Below are 18149 nucleotides of genomic sequence, written 5' to 3'. Positions count from 1 at the left end.
GATATATTAGAAGCGAATTATACCCAAGCGCCCCGTATCGTTAACGCAACCTTACCAGTGACCCTTAGTACTTCGGAAAACACACAACGCAAGCAAGCCTTAATGCAGGGCGTCTCTGAATAGTTTTACCCTCAAATTTCCTTGATTTTCCACGTGATGGAAAAAATTATGTTGCTTTCAAGTGTCCAATGCTGCAATTCAACCGACGTTTTCCAAATGCTTTAGCTCCGTTATATCAGAGGAGTCATTGCTCGAGAATATGATGTTCCCGCTGTATCATCGGTTTGAGGTTAATTTTTGATCAGGTAACGATTGCGGCACTTTTTTGCATACTTACCTTGATTTTGATACATTAAAAATACAACCGTTTAGCAAATGCAATAGGAACAGACGTGTGTTCGCCACACAATAAATTGTCCGTCATGCGGATAGTCATCCAGCATCTACATAGGTGAATTTCCCCACGCGTTCGGGACGGTCAACGCTACTTTTTGTAAATAATAAAAATTAGAATTTTTCGCTTTTTCGTAACTCGCATTTCTTCTGACGCAAGTGACTCCGTTCCGCTTGAAAATAAGCTATCGTCCATTGCTCGCTGATGAATAAAATCGGGAGATATTAATTATTAAGTTCGACGACGTGCTCACTTTTCGACGAAATTGAATATCATATGTATAAATATCGGAGAGGAACGCTTATGTCTGATGAAAAAACATGCGTTTTTCTTTTCCACGGATACTTTGGTTGAATGAAGTTTCGTTGCCCATACGTATAATTATTTCGCTCTATTGGAATATACCGTCCTTTTGGTAGTAAGACCTCAAGGCCTTGGAAGTAGCTGGGGTCGATTGGGGCAGCTTTTGTTGAAAATTCTGACTGCTATTGTATCTTGTTCCGTGACGTAGGTTTACCTTTATTCACGAGGTGCATTGTATAAGCAGGTATTACATCATGGTAATATGTGCGTTTCTGCACTAACGCGGTCGTTTATAACCGTTGAAACTTGACTCAAAAATCAATGAGCAATGTTACTCTAATGATCTGGCGTATCATACGCCCATAATATGTATGCTAATAACGTCAAAGTGAAATTTAGTGAACAAGTCGTAAAAATAGTATTACTCGCAGTACTTTTCATCACTTTACAACCCAATTTAATTGCTGGAAGTACAATCAAGTATGTTCAAAATGTTTTACCGCTGATATTCTTGACTTTTTTTTTTTTTTTTTTTAATGGTTCCTTCATTTTTCACAAAATTGCTTCCCCATTGCATAATTTTATACGATTTATAGCAATCTGTATAAAATTTTCTATAAACGTCATAAAAACTGTGTCGGAGTCCTTCGAATTTTGTCGACTTTTTTTTCGATGGAAGCGTACGGTCAAAAAAATGGATAATGGCCATTTCTCGTGCTTATCATTTTAATTTGAAGTCGTGTAAATTTCACATTGTCTCATCTGGCCGTTACAGAGATCATGACGAGAGTTTTTCGGGATAGACGGGCAGACTAGATATTTTTCGGATACTAGAAGTCTGAAAACGTCAAGACGCATTGAAATTAGAAAATTGTAAACAGTTTCGCTTATACAAGAGCGCAAAGTGAGATTTTACAGACTGGTGTGTTAAATCTTAGCCCTTGTAACGAACATGAATTTTTACACAAGTATATGCGTATAGTACGCGATTTCGTTCGTTTACCATGCGTACGGTAGTACCTACTTTGACGCGTAGTATGCATAAAGTTAAAAATCGTTCACAAAGTAAGTATATTCACTTATATTATGCATTATTACAACCGCACACACGACTTGTGATCCGATATTCTTCGATATGATAAAATGTGATTTTGAAACGAAATGGCCAAGTTAAAGAATTTATTACCGATACCACCCACACGCATATTATGTAGAGGAGTAACGCATGATTCGCGGCAATTTCTGTCTCCATAAAACATCCGGTAATCGAAGTTTGACGCTACGTGTACCCTAAATTAAGTTTTAATACGACACGATACGATACGCGTATTATCTTAATTATAGCTAATGCACTCGTTCATACGGCTGTATAAATAAATAAATTTCAAGTAAATTATTATTTGTGACTAGTTTGTCCATACTCGTAAAATAATTCACGTAATACATTGCACCAAAAAATGCCCGAAATACGCGGCCCGATCGTAGGTCGTAGATTCACGTGCAATGCCGTAGGCCTTGTTGACCGCCAATCGGTTAATCGTACGGTAGTGTATAATATAAGCTCATGGTTACCTCGCAAATAGAATGAGAACGTGATTCTTCATAGTAGGTAATATCTTGGCTCACGCACTGTTTACAATATTTATTGAAGAGCAGCGCCAAGCTAGCTGTATCACTCTTAAGAATCACATTCTCTCACGGTTCACGGGACATCCATATACTCTCACAATCAGACTACAGTGTGGATATCCATACGTATAAACGTATACATTTCTCCCAATTCTGACAATAGTAACTCTTCGCATCGTCCGGCAGTCCACTATGATTGCTGATTATTACTAAAAAATTTCATAGATTCTTCTAGCTTGCCGACGACGACGGTGAATTGCGCCGTAAGGTCGAGTTTAACCGAAGCCCAACCCACTCCACAGGGACACGGTTTCTCGCCTCTACAAGTCTAAGCTGTCACTTTGTTATCAATATTATAATCGTCATCGTCGTCGGCAAATTTCAACCCATCCTCCCCTTCGCCGATAAGTTCGTAGAAACCTTTCGAGTCCTCCTTAATGTCAATCTCGACCCCGTAATCGGGACTTTGGATCTCTTTCTGGAGATTCGCTTCGTTTCTTTTGTCCTTCGGCCTGCAGTGGACTTTTGCCGGTGAGTCGGCGAATCTGCCGATGGGAAATTCCTTGAGGGGTATGTTGACAGCGTTACCAACTCTGACGTCGCTGATTATATTCAGTTCGGCTACATCCTCTTTAAACCTAAAATGCTGGGCGTTCGCCGTGTTTTCATTTGGCATAGGGATATTCCCACGATGACTCTCGTCGTTCCAGTCTCGGCGATCCTTGTCCGGATCTCCCGAACCCCTGCCATTGGTCCGGCACCTCGATGCATCGAAGTTGTTTCTCCGTTCTCTTAGATCATCTGGAGTTTTCGTGAGTTCGTTCTCATTATATGCCCTGTTCCTAACGATTTCCTCGGACACACCGCGATTCCTGCTTAGACTCGGATGGACCTTCAAGCTGCAGTCTAATACGTCAGAGAATGTGCTTACCGCATTTACCGGCATCCTCGAGCGACCCCCGTCGTCGTCGGAGAACTTATTCTCCCTGGTCAAATCCGGGTTCCTTGTGGTTTTGTTCCTCCTGCGATCCTGTTCGTCAGAAAGTCGGATTCTGTTCGCTCTCGGGGCAAATCTTGCCTCAAATTTCTCACCCTCGTCTGTCATCCTGTTCGGAATGACGTCCGCATGCACAATATTGAGAGCATCATCGTGAACATATTTAGCCAACGATTCGTCGCTGACCCTTACTCTAGACTCCTCGAGGATTCTGTGAATCGGTAGAATACCTTCGCTTAGCCTGGCTCTGTACTCCGTGATTATTTCGTCGTGAAGTCGACTTTCACCATGGTCAATCCGTTTTGGCGATATCTCCTTCTGGCAATGCACAGAGGTTCCATCCGAACCCGGGGTAGCGGTCCTCGCCTTGCTCTCCCTCATCAATTTGTACTCGGATGGTGTCAAGGAAGCCCCCTCCGTATTCAATTTCAAACGTGACCCAGCACTGCCCCTGCGCTCGGGTATCTCCTCGTAATGATGATCCTCTTCGATGGCGCGCATTATATCCGATTCTCCGGGATCAAGTGGGGGTATCCATACTAAAAACGCTGGGTCCATACCCAGATAAGATCCGGGAGCAGCTCCTGCATTAACGACGTTGTAGTCGTAGTAATCGAGTTCCAAGTCCATATCTTGGTTCGCCAGGCTGAATTCCGACCCTGGTCCCTGAAGTAGGCGTTCCCTGTTTCGTCGATCCTTCGACTCCTTGCCACATCGCAAATTCGACGCGTTTGACGACGTGCTAGCAGGTGAAAAACCCTGCAATTCAATAAAACCATACGCTTTATGATAATTCTTTCCTGCGTAGAAAATTAGCAAGGACAGGCATGATCGTTGAACGGAAATTGGGGGAAAAACGATCATGCCATTTCGTATGCGATAAACATCAATCTCCCACTCGCGAGCCCGGGAGCTATTCTTTTCTTGCTCTGACTTATCCAAGATATTTCTAGATAAATAAATCTTGAAGGTTGATAGGTTTCAGGAGGGTTCAGTATAGTACGATAGATATGAGAACACATGGTGTATAGTGGATGATCGTGTACCTTGACTTGCAGAAAGGTGGATGATTTTGGGTGAGGGACTCTTACATTATTCAGACTGATCGAGGTGCTGGTTATACTGTAACGTCTGCTCAATTCCGAGGTTGAACGTTCTTCGGAAACTGGACTGATGGGGCCAACAACTGTCCGCAGCCTGCGAGAAAGTAATCGGGACCATCGTTAGGAGAGGCGAAATGACGATGGAAGAATTACAAATAATCTAAATCCTTATAGCCGATCTCAATCAATTATTGTTCAACGATTGTACGTATTTTCATGCTCCGCAAGGAGGTTCTGTTTTGCCACACCACATGTTACTGAATAAATTCAGACGGAATACGTGATACGGAAAAAAATGTCAACGGACGACATGCCGAGGGTGGCTTACTTACTTGACCGGTCGGGCATACTTGACCTCAGGTTGTCCGAGTGTTGGTATACTGCAAGTCGATGACTGCCTGCCATGCGTGTCCACAGAGCCTTGAACAATTGTTGTCTGCAAATTTTCATCCGAGCCTTTGCTCTTCAATGTCCCAGATTTCTCGCTAACCTCTGAATCGTCTCTGGAAGCAATGTGACGAAACGTGATTTTCATCGAAACTCGAGCTTTGGGAAGCAGAAATTATAATCAGTGCGAAAAACTTTTTCACCCTTCAGTTCTGACACCCTTACTTTATAGCTTGGCTTCCCGCGCACTCGTAGTCGTCCTCTACATCGGCTGGTGCCTCTTGAAGCCTCGCGTGCTTGGGGGAACCCATTCTGGGTAATCGAATGAGAGAGACCACCTCGGAGAAGAGAGTTGCCGATGACAATGCCCTTGCCCTCCTTGCCAAGCCCTGCATTGATCCACCGAAAGCTGGAAAAGTCGTAGTTACAATCCCGCTACAAGAAGTCTTGGTGCAGACGTCACATCGCTGATAAATGCATCGATTAATCGATGAAACCGACTAACCGGAATTGTCTGTGAGACTGTCAAGGTCCTCGGCTATCTCATATTTTCTGTACTTGAAGGCGTATTGTAACGCCAAGAATACAGATACGAGGAATATGAGAACAAGAAGCGTCGCAGCTGCCAAATGAGCCGGCGTCAACCACTGCGCCCATCTTCCCGCCGCCGCCATTATTTTTGGTGACAAAAAGTCAGCCGGCATACCGGTTTCATTTACCGAGAAAATATTGGCTACGACAAAAGCAATGATGTTAGAAGGCAAAGTTAAACCGAACTTGGATTATTTTTATCTGAATGAAATTTCTTCAAATTCTGAGGTAGGTACGTAAATGTCACGAGGGAAGTAACGTCGGTTGCGATTCTCACCAAACATCGTGGCGTGAGCCAAATATCCACCGACGCACGACGCGTGAACCGCTGATTCCTCGCCGCTGAAGAATTCCACTAGTAAATGTGTATCCGAGGACGTGACCGTGCCGGAAATCGGGGAGTTCTTATCGAAAGCCACATCAGCCAGCAGTTCAGCAGTCAAAGAATCCCCGTCACGTACCCTGACGTACTGTTCCTTACACGGGAATCTTGCTTGGTCCAAGTGAAGGCGAACCCTGTGGTTAGCTTCAGCCTGCAACATTCGGATAGTACATGGTACGATAGTGTACGGACGACGTTGTACGACCTAATACGCGGCTGGTCGTGAATAAGTACACGAACGAATGCCCTTCAATAGACGACACATTTCACTTATCGCCAGGCGTATTCAAGTTTTCGTCAGCAAAAATACTTGAAGAGACTTAAAGCTGGGGCACTTATAGTCGTTATATATACCGCATCGCGCGTTTTCGCGAATTCGCGTCACACTGCTGAAATAATGATAACAAACTATTGCTACCGTACCTGAACCAACCAAAAGGATCTACCGGGACAGGCCTGTGTGCTTGCGGCCAGGATTCTTTGCATTTTATTTCTGTCTAGGATAACTAAACAACCACATCTGCACACACTGCCAATCTCAGCAGCAACTTCTGGTTTCTCTGCAGCTAATTCCTTGCCGTGGCGGCACTCCCACTCTGCAAGGTTCCAGTTCCCATGAAGATCCAAATGATTCGTACCACCGCATGTTTCGGTCTCCACTGCCTGTCCCTGTAAAAGTGAAACGCAACCATTGAACAATTGTTAAATACGTAGCGAAAGGCGTGAGTAGCTGTTATGCGTTTCCGGTAAGAATAGCGCGCAATCGTTCGCGGCGTCAATTACAAACCTGACAAAATTTTGCCCCGTATTTTGGTGGCGGTGTATCGCAAAAGCGATACCGGTGCCTGGTCCCACCAACGCACGAACTACTGCAGGGAGTCCATTGGCTCCAAGGTCCCCATCCACCCGCGTCACCATCTGGAGTGGTAACGATATGTTTAATTTGACTAAAACTGCATTTTACCTCACACAGGCGTACATTCAGACGAATTAAAAAAGTGTACCGACGCCCCCGATATTCTAAGCTTCAGATAATTGAATGGATGGACCTGTGGATTGAAAAAATTGTGAACGTATCAGTAGCTGGGTTTGACTCCAAGTGTTAGTCACCGGTTATCGTAAGTACGACTGATATGTAAGTTTAAGAATCAATCTAACATGAGGTACGCTCGATTATGTGTAAAAATTGATACAATTATAGCCATTACCTACCCTGTGGCCATCTACGCCACAGTAGATTTGCACGAATCGTAAAATCTATTCGTACCTCCGAGATGTATTACAGAAATGGATTTTGAACACATTCGAATGTTTCAATCGTTTCATACTTTTTGGCTGGATCTATTTGCCAATTGTACAAAATGAAACTGAAAAGTAACTTTTTATCTCCATGTATAGAACTTCGGATGTACTTTGAATGTAATATGGCTTCCGAGCTCGTGGAACTGCGTAGCTCGTGCAATGGTAGTGAAACTTTGTGGCATGAACTCATTGGTGGTTAGTGAAATTTATAATCTACTTACAGTCGACCAACAGAAACATTTTTCAACTACGCGTATTTCTCAATTTGGGTTGCCAAGACGATATTAACGTACGCACGGTATTTTTATTGTTCGTGAGAATTGGACATAGTTGTGGTAATTTTTTTGCAATCTTTGAAACTGCCCCGATTGCAAATAGTTATGGAAAATTGACAATTCGAAAAATTGACAACTCGAAAAATTAACGACGGAGCCAGGAATCGAACCTGGCGTCCAGAGATGCTTGACCGGAGCCTTACTCCACTAGACCACCTAGCCGCCCTGACTCTGTTGTCGTTAATTTCTCTCATCGCGCAAATAGCTATGCTCTACCACGAATTCGAATTAATTTGAATAAAAAACGAGGAGAAGAAAGTAGAAAAAATAATACGAACGATTTCTGGTCATATATGGTATCGAGTATTGGTTGATGTATTATACATAGATATTTGTATCATCGACATTGTGAATTTTCATAATTTTTCGGAAACTTCAATATAGACTTATGCTTCCTCCTCGTCGTAGTTGTGGCCAACTGCCACGCTCGATTCGTAACTACTGCAATTGGCGCTGAACAGTAATTGAAGAATATTTCACACATTTCAAAGACAAACTTAAGGATGAGCGAGGAAACATAAAATATGATAACGTGGGTGAAGATTACAGCGTGTGGCCGTGCACAATTAACTTTTTGTGTAACTCACCTTGAAGTAGAAACGTTGGAATGCAGTCCACCCGAACTTGTGACATTGCTCCGGTGATGGCCTGACTAACGTAGCTGAAGCAGTACTCGACGAACCTCTCCGTGAATATTTCACAGTCGAAGGTCAAGGTGTGTTTACCAGGGGGTGCCTTAAGCTCGGCTAAATAATGAAGCGTAGAGGGTGGCGCAAGTGAAGCAACGTCCGCTCTAAGGCGTCCGTATACCCGGACACGATCGCCTTGAAGACGGCACGCGGGATACTCGAAGAGAACCGAGACACCGCCACTTCCTCCGTCGCAGGGGTAAACCGATCTGGCATGTATATTGAAAACGAATTCGTCCGACCATTCAACCTGGAATATGACACAAAGGTTTCACCGCATTACTCTGTACTGTATCACTCTGTTAACAAACTCTATCGAGCACCCGTCTTATGATTATTATTTTCAACCAACATCCCGTAAATGCGATTTTCATTCAATAACCTCCACCATTTCCCATGCATAAACACAATTACATCAATCAATCTGACCTTCCGTTATCACCTGTCCCCCGGTCTGCAGGCTGACGACGGTTATAGAAAAACAAGGACTCACTTTGATGTAAGCACTCGTGGTTGGCGCGGTTGGATTTCCAGCGGTAGGCTTGAGTCTCAGCGCGTAGTGCCCAGCCTGCCCGAATAGTTCACATCGTAACGTGATAACTTTTTGTGCGGGGAATCCCATGATCTCTTCGGAATACAATACCTGGAAAATCATAGTTCCAAGCGTCAGTTGCCCTGGAAATCAGTTACACAATTCCCGTTTGCCGATCGGCAGTTTCTGTGTTACCTCCGTTGTTGTCAAGTGAGGTGGTTAAATCAGTGAAAATGCTGTCAAATTTGAAAGAAGCGAAACCGGTAGCTGTAACGGCAAAGAAATTGTCGCACCTCGGATGTATCGATCGACCAATAAAAAGGGTGCCGCTTACGCGAATACCGATCGCGTGAGTCCGAGATCGATCAGTTGAATTTGGAGCGTCGACGCGGATAGTTCGGCGAGCGGTTGAGCGACAAGTGACGCGGACAAGAACGCAAGCCTGTATTGGGGGTTGTCGATTAACGTCACACGAAGGGGTCTCCGAGACTGGCCATCTCAGGGAGATGGTTTCCGCCCTGGAAAAGCCAGGGTTGCGATAGTCTCGTGTGATAGCGGCTCAACGTGCGCGCCGATTGATTCGGTAAGCACATCCTTGAGCCCGCGCCTAGGTCTATCGTTGTTCCGTACACCGTTGGCTCTTCGAAGCTGGCCGTGTCAGAGGGACGGTTTCCGCTCTGCCAAAGCTAGGGTCGTGCCAGCCTCGCGAGATGGCCTTTGTCAGGACGATATGGTCGATCGGTACATTCACGCGTGCACATCACTGATTGTGAGACTATCGACAACGTAGAGTAGTTAAAGAAATGTGAATAATAAACTCCTTCGACAAGATATCTATGCACTCGATTAAATCATATGCGTATCCGGTGTACCCCCTCCCATGCTTAGAGTCTACCGGAGTGGCAGTCGCCGGTTCGACTCGCAAACTATGGGATACCCCAGAGTTCGTCACATCCGTAATGATTGCTTGTCTTACTTAGCGTTCTTTCCTCGCTTCAAGTACATACACACATGAGATATAGGAGAAAGCGTATTTCATATGATGAATATAAATTGATAGAGCTTTCCGAAAAATTTTCTGTTTCAAATAATACATGGTAAAACGGATGAATGAACGAGGCGTTTGTGATTAAAATTGATATTGATATATCATAGAATTTTAGGTTTACAGTACGCTCTCAAGGTGGATAATATAATATGGAAGATTGAAGTTCACTTTCTGAGGGGTGCGGAGTGTAGAGGAGACGTGACAAGTGGGGGATGACAAGTATACAAGCTCAGAATCCTATTTATATAGCCACGTACATATGTAGATTGTACAAGTTACATTTGGCAATAGTATCAACGGACGTAGTATATATATTAACATACCTGCACGTGACTCTTGTTACGCGTATCACAGGAAAGCACACTAGGACCACAGTATATCAGCTCGAGGGAGTAAGCCGCGACTGGAACCCCCGCGTAGGGTGTACACGATACTCCGGTGTACTCTATAGTTGCCAATACCGGTTGCCTCGGGTATGTTTCGAAGTGTTGCGGTTCAAGGGAAAGCGAAGGTGTCGGCCATCTGACGTCTAAGGTCGTTCGCATCTGTTGGTCAATTTCAGAACTGGTAAAATGAAAACAGTTTAAAGAAAATGTACACGTAGGTTTGCATTCTTTCATCTTCTGCAACCTGATTAATTAACTCCGTGTCGGTCCAACCCTTGCGCGAACCAATTCAACGATGAGCTAGTCAGCCTTCATGCGGTAATTCGATTCAGATCGATTTCGAAAAAACCGACAGTCAGGTATCTGATTTTTATTATGAATACCCGTTTACTTTTCTCCTGCACTACCCGCACTCTTGCTTCGTTGTGACTTACGGCCGATAACAAATAAACAAATCATCTTTCCTTACAATCGAGTCGCTATTTTGAACGATATGTAGTATTTGTTAATTAATAATTCTGCCGATTAACCTCTTTACTGCGTATCGCAACGCAATCTACTCTGTTACGAAATTGAATTTCTACGCGCAATTCAACAAGCCGACATAACTTGGAAATACTGACGAGTTTAACCGAGCATGCCTAGGTCCGGCCGAGTTGGGAGATCTGATGATAAGTGGACGTAAGAGCATGGGGTGAATTGGCCTGGTGGTCCAGTGAAATAAAGTTGTTCGGTACATGCGCGGTTTTGTTTGGAGTTCCTTCATAGTATCGTGCTGCGAAACAAAGACAATTCGTGTCGATAATCGCGCTACATCTTTTTTTTCAAAGTTTTTAAACCCAAAGATGTCAATATATCCGTCACGTTATTGCAACCCATGTATGTATATAATTACCCATTTGCTCCGTCCTACTGTATCCACTAACGCCATATTATTTTAGATTATACCGTAACTTTCCAGCGTTATGCTCGGCCTGTTTCCGACATTACCTCAAAAGTTTTACCTGAATGTCGTGTATGGAGGAGATATCAGTCAACTTAGATGGCACTGGTGAATTTTTTCTCACGAGTTGAAGAGAATAAGTTCCCCCGCGTGATAAAAAACCACACGGCACGGTCAGGGAAAGATTTCCACCCGCAGAAGGAACTGGTCTGACGGTAACTTGGCCCACAAGCTCAGACGTAAAGCCATCCAATCTTAATACCCTGAAACGTAACCACGCCCGATAATTGGCTTCGAACAGTATTAATGTTCATGTCACGCGACTACCTACATGCAAAAGACGACTTATATTTCTTGTATTTTCAAAATATGACGTAATTTGAAGTTTCTCATACGCACCTCAAGACCAGAGGAGCTTGAAATATCCCTGTACCTCCTCGCTCTTCTTCCAGGACAGTATCCGCACCATCCGTATCGGTCAGGGGTACGGTTGTGGGTTCGTCCGAAGGGTGTAAGCCTAGGATGAGAACGGCCAGATCACCTGACAAAGCGGCATGCGAGGCAGCGACTACAACTCGCGAGCTTATAGACTTGTCTACGGGCATAATCACGCTCAGGTTGGCTGAAACAAGAAGTTTCGTGTTTCAAGTTGTCTTCCACATCACTAACAATGAAGTATATACGACGAACGTTGCGATTCGAATGTTGACCGAGACACCCTGTATACTGTATACGCTACTTTCCCACCCTTCCTTTAGCAATGGCGGAAGTGCAAATTGCAGCGGGTAAGAAACGAAGCCGAGAACCCTCGGGTCCCCAAGGCGGCATTACCGTGGGGGATATCTAGAGCGATACTAGGATGATATTGACTCCTGCTGGTTATGGGTTCGACCCGCGTACGTATCAACAACTCAGGGCTTTCTTCGGATTGCTAGCAGCTTTGCCTGGGCTTTTGACACGATTCTCGGGGCTCGGTATTTTCGAAACGAAACTCTTGTTGCCACTAATCCTCAAGGTGAATTCCGATTTGCGTATAATTTATCACTTGCCAGATCGAGTACTTACGAGTGCACGTGTTTGCTTATTATACATATACCTTTGTACGCAACGACTATTTTATCCGGAATTCCAGCAAAATAAAAAAATATCAGACCGAAACTTATAGCAGCTTATCGCGGATTTGTGCAGCAACCATTCAAGACACACTACAACAGAAATGTTAAGGATACGGTGATGAAGTTGGCTATACGGTTGCATTGTACATGGCGCGAGCTGAGCCAATTGAGTAAACACTATCCGTCTAGCGTCTATTGAGTGCGTCGAGGAACATTTAAGTATTCATTAGCGGGCAGTTCCTCGTAAAGATAATGTGAACATTGTTGCCAGATACGGAGTCACGTCCATTTTCGGCAAAATATGAAACTCGAAGGCTCTTCACTATACACGTTATAGGTATACGTATAAAGGCGTAGATAAAGGCGATGCTGCGGAAAATTTTTCCTTTTTATTCAAATTATGGCAAAATAATGATGAATTTGTTCGAGATGGATCGAAACAACTTGTACCCGGAGCTCGAAAATCACGAAAAATAAATTGGCGGCTTAGATGGGCCGTCGTGCCCCGGTATCCCCTATGAGTAGTCAGAGTAATATGGTCAAATTACGGCAGGGCATGTCGAGAGGATACGCCTGTCTTGTCATATAGGTAAAAGTATACGTCAATTAAATGCTCAAAATTTTATCAACACTTTACAACTTAGTAGTAGTTACAGCTTTCGTCGGAGAGCTCGTTTTACATCTCCTCGAGAGCAAGGGTGCTTTCGAAAATCAGCCTGTATACAGGCGATTTTCTTACATTTCATAGGCATTTTCTGCGTGTATCAGCAATAAGTGGTCGCGCATTCCACGATATTAATGACGCAGGCAGTAAACTAAACGGTGTTGCCCCCTGCACCACGCAACACCCCTGCAGGAAAATTTATCACCGTAATTTTTCAACGGTTCTCAGCTTACTTGTAAGATACCTCGTTGATGAAAGGCCAAATTGAATATTATTTGTCATTTTATGTTTGCTCTTATTTTCTCCCATACCAGCATAACTTAGGTATACAAGCTATGCTGGCATGTACTGCAATTTCCGTCGTGAATATAATGGTAACCAGTTATCATTCTGATCTTTCACGATGCGGCTCGCATATCTTTCTCAAATAAAGCATATACAGTTTAACCGTTAATAATCATCATCCATCTTCGACCATCACCCCGATTCACTGACTCCTGTCCTTTATCGCTAATTTTTGGACCCTGCGTTAATGATCTACTATCTACATCTATCTCTTTAAACAAAGAGTACACACATGGTGCGTAGGTGTATGTATTATGGTATGCTCTTGCAAAAGGCTCTTTGGATCTGAGAATGCATTAATTAGCAGAATCGCGGGCGAAAATAGAGGGCCGGGTAAGTGCGATGTGTAACATTCGTTATCACTTCGCAAATACCATACTCTAAAAACTGATACAAATTAACTGGTGAATGGATTCATTCGGTACGTACATTGACTTCATGTGACTCGTCATTAGTTTCGCTGACTAGCAAGTACCATAGGCCAGAACAACGGCCAATAATTATTATTACTGTAAGAAAAGCGATAACGTTCTCGCGATATTCCAGACCTATAATTTATTACATTGGCAATTTTTTCTGCTATTACACTATCTTTCAATGCACTTACATTCATCCTGAGCTTGCGTATGTACATCGGGAGGACACCGTGAATCTTGCGATAGCAGCGCCAAGAGGTCGGCAACTGAAGCTATATTCTAGGTCTGTACTGTCACGTCTGAATGGATTAGACTTGGCGGCTCACGCGGACTTCGTGAACTACATTAGCATACCTTTTCAGAAATGGCAGTGAGAAAGCACCTAGGAGTGGTTTTGGTTGTCTGTTGCCTGGCGCTGCGACGGAAATATTAACGGAATACAACCAGTACGATATATCGATTCGTTATTGTTTTGATCTTGCCCGCTATAGATATAGGTATGCGCGTACATGGCAATGGGTGTACCGTGCGTACCTGTTCGGTAACTTTTTCAAATTACACATCAATACTCACCATATTTGATAACGATGAATAGCAGAACCTGCAATGGTGACCAGCTGGACAACCAACTCATGTCCACTGCGGCATTGGTGGCTTATTACGCCGGCAGCCTCTGGAATAAGCAAAAAGTATCAACCTCTATTCGATAGTTTATTGACAAGCATCTGAGTCTATGTATATACTAATAATATAATACTATGAAGAGATAAAATTTGTTTGTTTGTACGTAAGTGGTAATCTCTGAAACTGTTGAACCGATTTTAAAAACTTTTTTCACCAACAAAAAGCTAAACTATCCCTGAGTAATGCAAGATATAATTCATTTTGGTAAAAATAAGTTTCTAGTCAGAATTCTCAATACTTGTAAAATCAGTCGAAAGAAAAAGCACTGCTTGACTGCTTTATCGACGTGTGTTAACCAAATGGTTGTATATACGTGAAATATAACATTAGTGCGATGTGATGGATAACTTGACGTTTCGGGGTTACAAAGCCATCTTTCGTGCAAGTTCCAAGCGGAGAGACACTTGCTTAGTTGAGTGTGCATTTAACTTATTGCTAGATTTGTCTGTACGTGCGAAGCCAGGACGGGTCAGCTAGTGTATGAATAACGCCGATATTTTTAGTTTCAGTTGCATTAAATTTGACAGATTGTGGAGAATCGTGATTTCTTTTACCACCAAGTTTAGAACAATCGCTCTGTCAATACAATCTTTCCATTGAGTGTAATTAATATTTAAAAAACCTCGGAACTTGTTGCGTGTATGGTCGAAGCTCCTTCAATTCGAGGTTACTTCGGATTTTCGTATTGGTTTCAAGGATCAAGGATGGGAGTTAAAGTTCTATTATTGAATTTTAGAATGAGAACTCACAATGATTGATCTGTCGAATCGTAATATCATTTATTAGCTCATACGGGGAAAGCCTGAGGCATAAAAACCCATTACGCGATAACGATCTTATTTTCTATACCATTATATGATATCAAATCGACCTAATATGAACGTACATCCCCCGTTTGACTCACGCCGTCGCAATCTCGCGTATATAATGCGTTGTTTTTCACATTATTTTCGTGTATCCGTACCGAGGGATCTTGAGCCGTTGTTGCCGTCCCCTCGGTCACAAGCTCATTGTCAAAGCAACGGATAATCTCGAGCCGTTGCCGTTCTCTCGATCTCTATGACAAGAACTGTTTTCGCCAACCTCGTTTAGGTTGGATGTGTATCGGCCTTACGCCTCGTCGTGAACGTGTTTTCGGAAGCTCGCCGTTCTGACGACTGCTCAGAATTCGCCCGCTCGCCCGCTCACTCGTCCGCGACGACGGTCCGCGAGGGATCATGCATCGGTGCTGCCATGAGTCGATAGATCGCGGCGATTTCGAGAAACTACGATGGCGCGATATCCAAACGACCATCAGTCACCGAACACAGCGTCTTCGGTATTTTCAGAAAAAAGGGAACTTGAAGATACAAGAATGTGATGTAATAAACAAATTGAAACCGAATGAAAAAATTAAACTTGATTGGCGTCGTTCAGCTAACGCTGTTTGCCGAGTTCCGCTGTACTCATACGTACATATATTAATTACCTATATATTACATGACACGGATATAAGATGTGGTGCGCCGTCTAACCAAACACTGACCTTATCTCCGCTGGATACAGTCGATGGCCGACGTGACTCCGCATGCGACTACTCCCGTGTTCGGGCGATACGAACGGGATTTTCTACGTCAACGGATCTATACGAATGTTCCGCAGTGAAAGAGTTCTATCACGCCGAAGTAGGTATTACCGAACATACCGTGGATTCCTCTCTAAACGGGCCCCTCCGTCTCCCGTTGTTATCGTCTGCGCCAATAAATGCACAAATTTTATCTGACCCAAGCGTCGTTTTTTGGTTTAAGCGTAGCCTACAAGGCGAGAAGTGAAACCAAATTCAATTTGGCTGCTGATTTTTTTTTTTTTTTTTTTTTTTTCTAGCTGCCACAATTTTCCATATCAAGCTCAAAGTGTTGGCAACTTTATTTTAGCTTTTGGGTCATTGTTTTGGCGACTTATGTTCTCAGCGTCGAATTCACTTCTAATTTACGCGACTTTCGACAACTCAGTCCTACGCCTACATACCAAATAGACACACCGTACCTAGCCGGTTAGCTTCGCTTTTTTCACTCTTCGACACTTCGCTTTCAATATATTTTCGAAGCTTATTTTCATTCTCGGATACAGCTTGATCATACCTACACGGTAATTGATATTTTCCATACGGCATTACTTTTCAATTCTTTAGATTGCTTCAAAATCGTACCGAGCTACTGAAATTTATGCAAGATCACTTATCGTTAACTCCAGCCCGTAAGAAACGAGTGAATTTAATTTTAAACATTAATTCAGTATAAGCCAGCCTTTGTTACGTTAAAGGGAGCGCACCTGCACTGCGAACATTATATACTCGGTAATCATTTAAACTGCAAATCCAACTGTAATCGCGACCGTTTAGCAAGGTTGGACCGCGGCTTATTATCTTGCTCTGCAACAACTCTCGAGAAATACATCTTGCCAATGTACTACTCTAGAGGAATTTCACGCCATTCGGCACATCTAATGCATGTAATATAAATCATTTTATTCAATTAGTCTGTATTCCCCGCGAGGTGGTTTGACGCAAATAAACATTCGACGGTCCGGATTGGGCCGATAAGGTCGAGGATCGAATTCCTTGACGTGGCGGTAGTTGAATCATTTAAATCGAACCCCTATCGATGCAAAATAAGATAAATTAAATAGTTCAAATATCAAGATGCACCAAAGTCGAAATCCTTGTTGCTGTGCCGGAAGTGTGAGTGGTCAGGGTAATATCAAGTCCACAACAATATTGTTCGCGGCAATATCAAGTTCCCGCGGTCTTTTGAGTTGACCACCTATCTATGTTCTTCGCCAGAGAAATACAGGGGGAAGGTTTTCGTTTTGAATTATGTTTTGTACTATCACGTAAGGTGATACGTATACGTATGACATCAGCACCGCAATAGAATTCGCAGGGTTTGAAACAGTGAAAATTAACGTTCCGTATTAATACCTATGGGGCTTATACCTGCACCTCGCGGTAATCAAATGGATATACGTTGTACACAACTGAGTGTACGTTCAGGTTGTTCAAGTCGAAAGGATTGTTTAATTTACGGAATCAATTAAACGAATGCATGCGAGGCATCCTCTGATCTTTCTTTCCGTTATACATGCAAATATATATTGTTTTAACATATATTGTTTTTATTTTGGCACGTTTGGGATCCCGAATTAACCCTTTCGCGTAGTAACGACTACCGAGCCCGAATGCAAAAGTACAAAGCGTCACCCCTCTGAACAGGGATCTAGACAATCGAGAGTGACAAGAGGCAGAAGAGTTTTCAAACAAGCAGAAGCATAATCATTCGACTGAAATTATAACGAAGCATCAACATAAATGTACATACATGTTTGTAAAAAGTATTCCTATACGCGCTCTGATTGGGATATCATTGAAAGGGGAAAAGTAATTGAGGGAGGCCTCAACGATCGCTTCATTAGCAGATTGCTCAACCGGAAATTTAAGTTTGTTTGTTCGTCTTGGATGGGAGCGCCTGCAAAGGAGTGCCCGGGTGCCTCTAGCTCTTACCAGTCTCCGGGCTGCATCGTTTGACGCGCCATGCCCCCAAGCACCTAGAAATTTATCACCGTCAACTTGAGGACAAATCCTGGCATCCATTTCAAACGAGGTGAAAAATAAACCAACGCAACGAAATGATATGAAATTGCTTGAAACCGTTTGGAAAGACTGCTCACCGAACATATATATTATTATACATTGTACCGAATTTCACCTGAACTTGTTTTGTATTTTATATTTTTGAATTTCAATTCATTCAACATTCAACATTAGATTCACTCGATTTTGATCTTTGACTTTATTCCCGTGTTACATAATGTACTATCATTTTCCGGTCCGAGCTGACTCTAAACAGCGTAACAAAACTGGGGAAAC

At 43.1% G+C, this 18149-nt stretch overlaps 1 protein-coding gene across 8 annotated transcripts in view; it reads right to left on the bottom strand.

The window, feature by feature from the left end:
• Positions 1-1149: 1149 nt before the first annotated feature.
• The window catches only part of LOC107225433, a 28857-nt gene continuing 11857 nt past the window's right edge, over positions 1150-18149 (bottom strand). For 6 of the 8 annotated variants that reach the window (XM_046744556.1, XM_046744553.1, XM_046744555.1 and 3 more), the window contains 14 exons: positions 14135-14234; positions 11421-11643; positions 11083-11284; positions 10016-10237; positions 8606-8755; positions 8011-8362; positions 6574-6704; positions 6210-6455; positions 5682-5937; positions 5319-5546; positions 5039-5222; positions 4759-4929; positions 4370-4520; positions 1150-4082 (listed from right to left, as the gene is read on the bottom strand). In XM_046744556.1, coding sequence (XP_046600512.1) covers positions 2655-4082; positions 4370-4520; positions 4759-4929; positions 5039-5222; positions 5319-5546; positions 5682-5937; positions 6210-6455; positions 6574-6704; positions 8011-8362; positions 8606-8755; positions 10016-10237; positions 11083-11284; positions 11421-11643; positions 14135-14195 — 4005 coding nt within the window. In that variant the 5' untranslated portion in view covers positions 14196-14234 and the 3' untranslated portion in view covers positions 1150-2654. Of the gene's footprint in view, positions 4083-4369; positions 4521-4758; positions 4930-5038; positions 5223-5318; positions 5547-5681; positions 5938-6209; positions 6456-6573; positions 6705-8010; positions 8363-8605; positions 8756-10015; positions 10238-11082; positions 11285-11420; positions 11644-13752; positions 13929-14134; positions 14235-18149 lie in introns of those variants that run through there. The other 2 variants (XM_015665904.2, XM_046744558.1) reach the window with 2 other exon arrangements.

This window comes from Neodiprion lecontei, chromosome 7, assembly GCF_021901455.1.
Source record: "Neodiprion lecontei isolate iyNeoLeco1 chromosome 7, iyNeoLeco1.1, whole genome shotgun sequence".
NCBI classification, from domain to species: domain Eukaryota; kingdom Metazoa; phylum Arthropoda; class Insecta; order Hymenoptera; family Diprionidae; genus Neodiprion; species Neodiprion lecontei.
The sequence above is the reverse complement of the archived record's forward strand: the minus strand, read 5'-3'. Positions and strand labels throughout refer to the sequence as shown.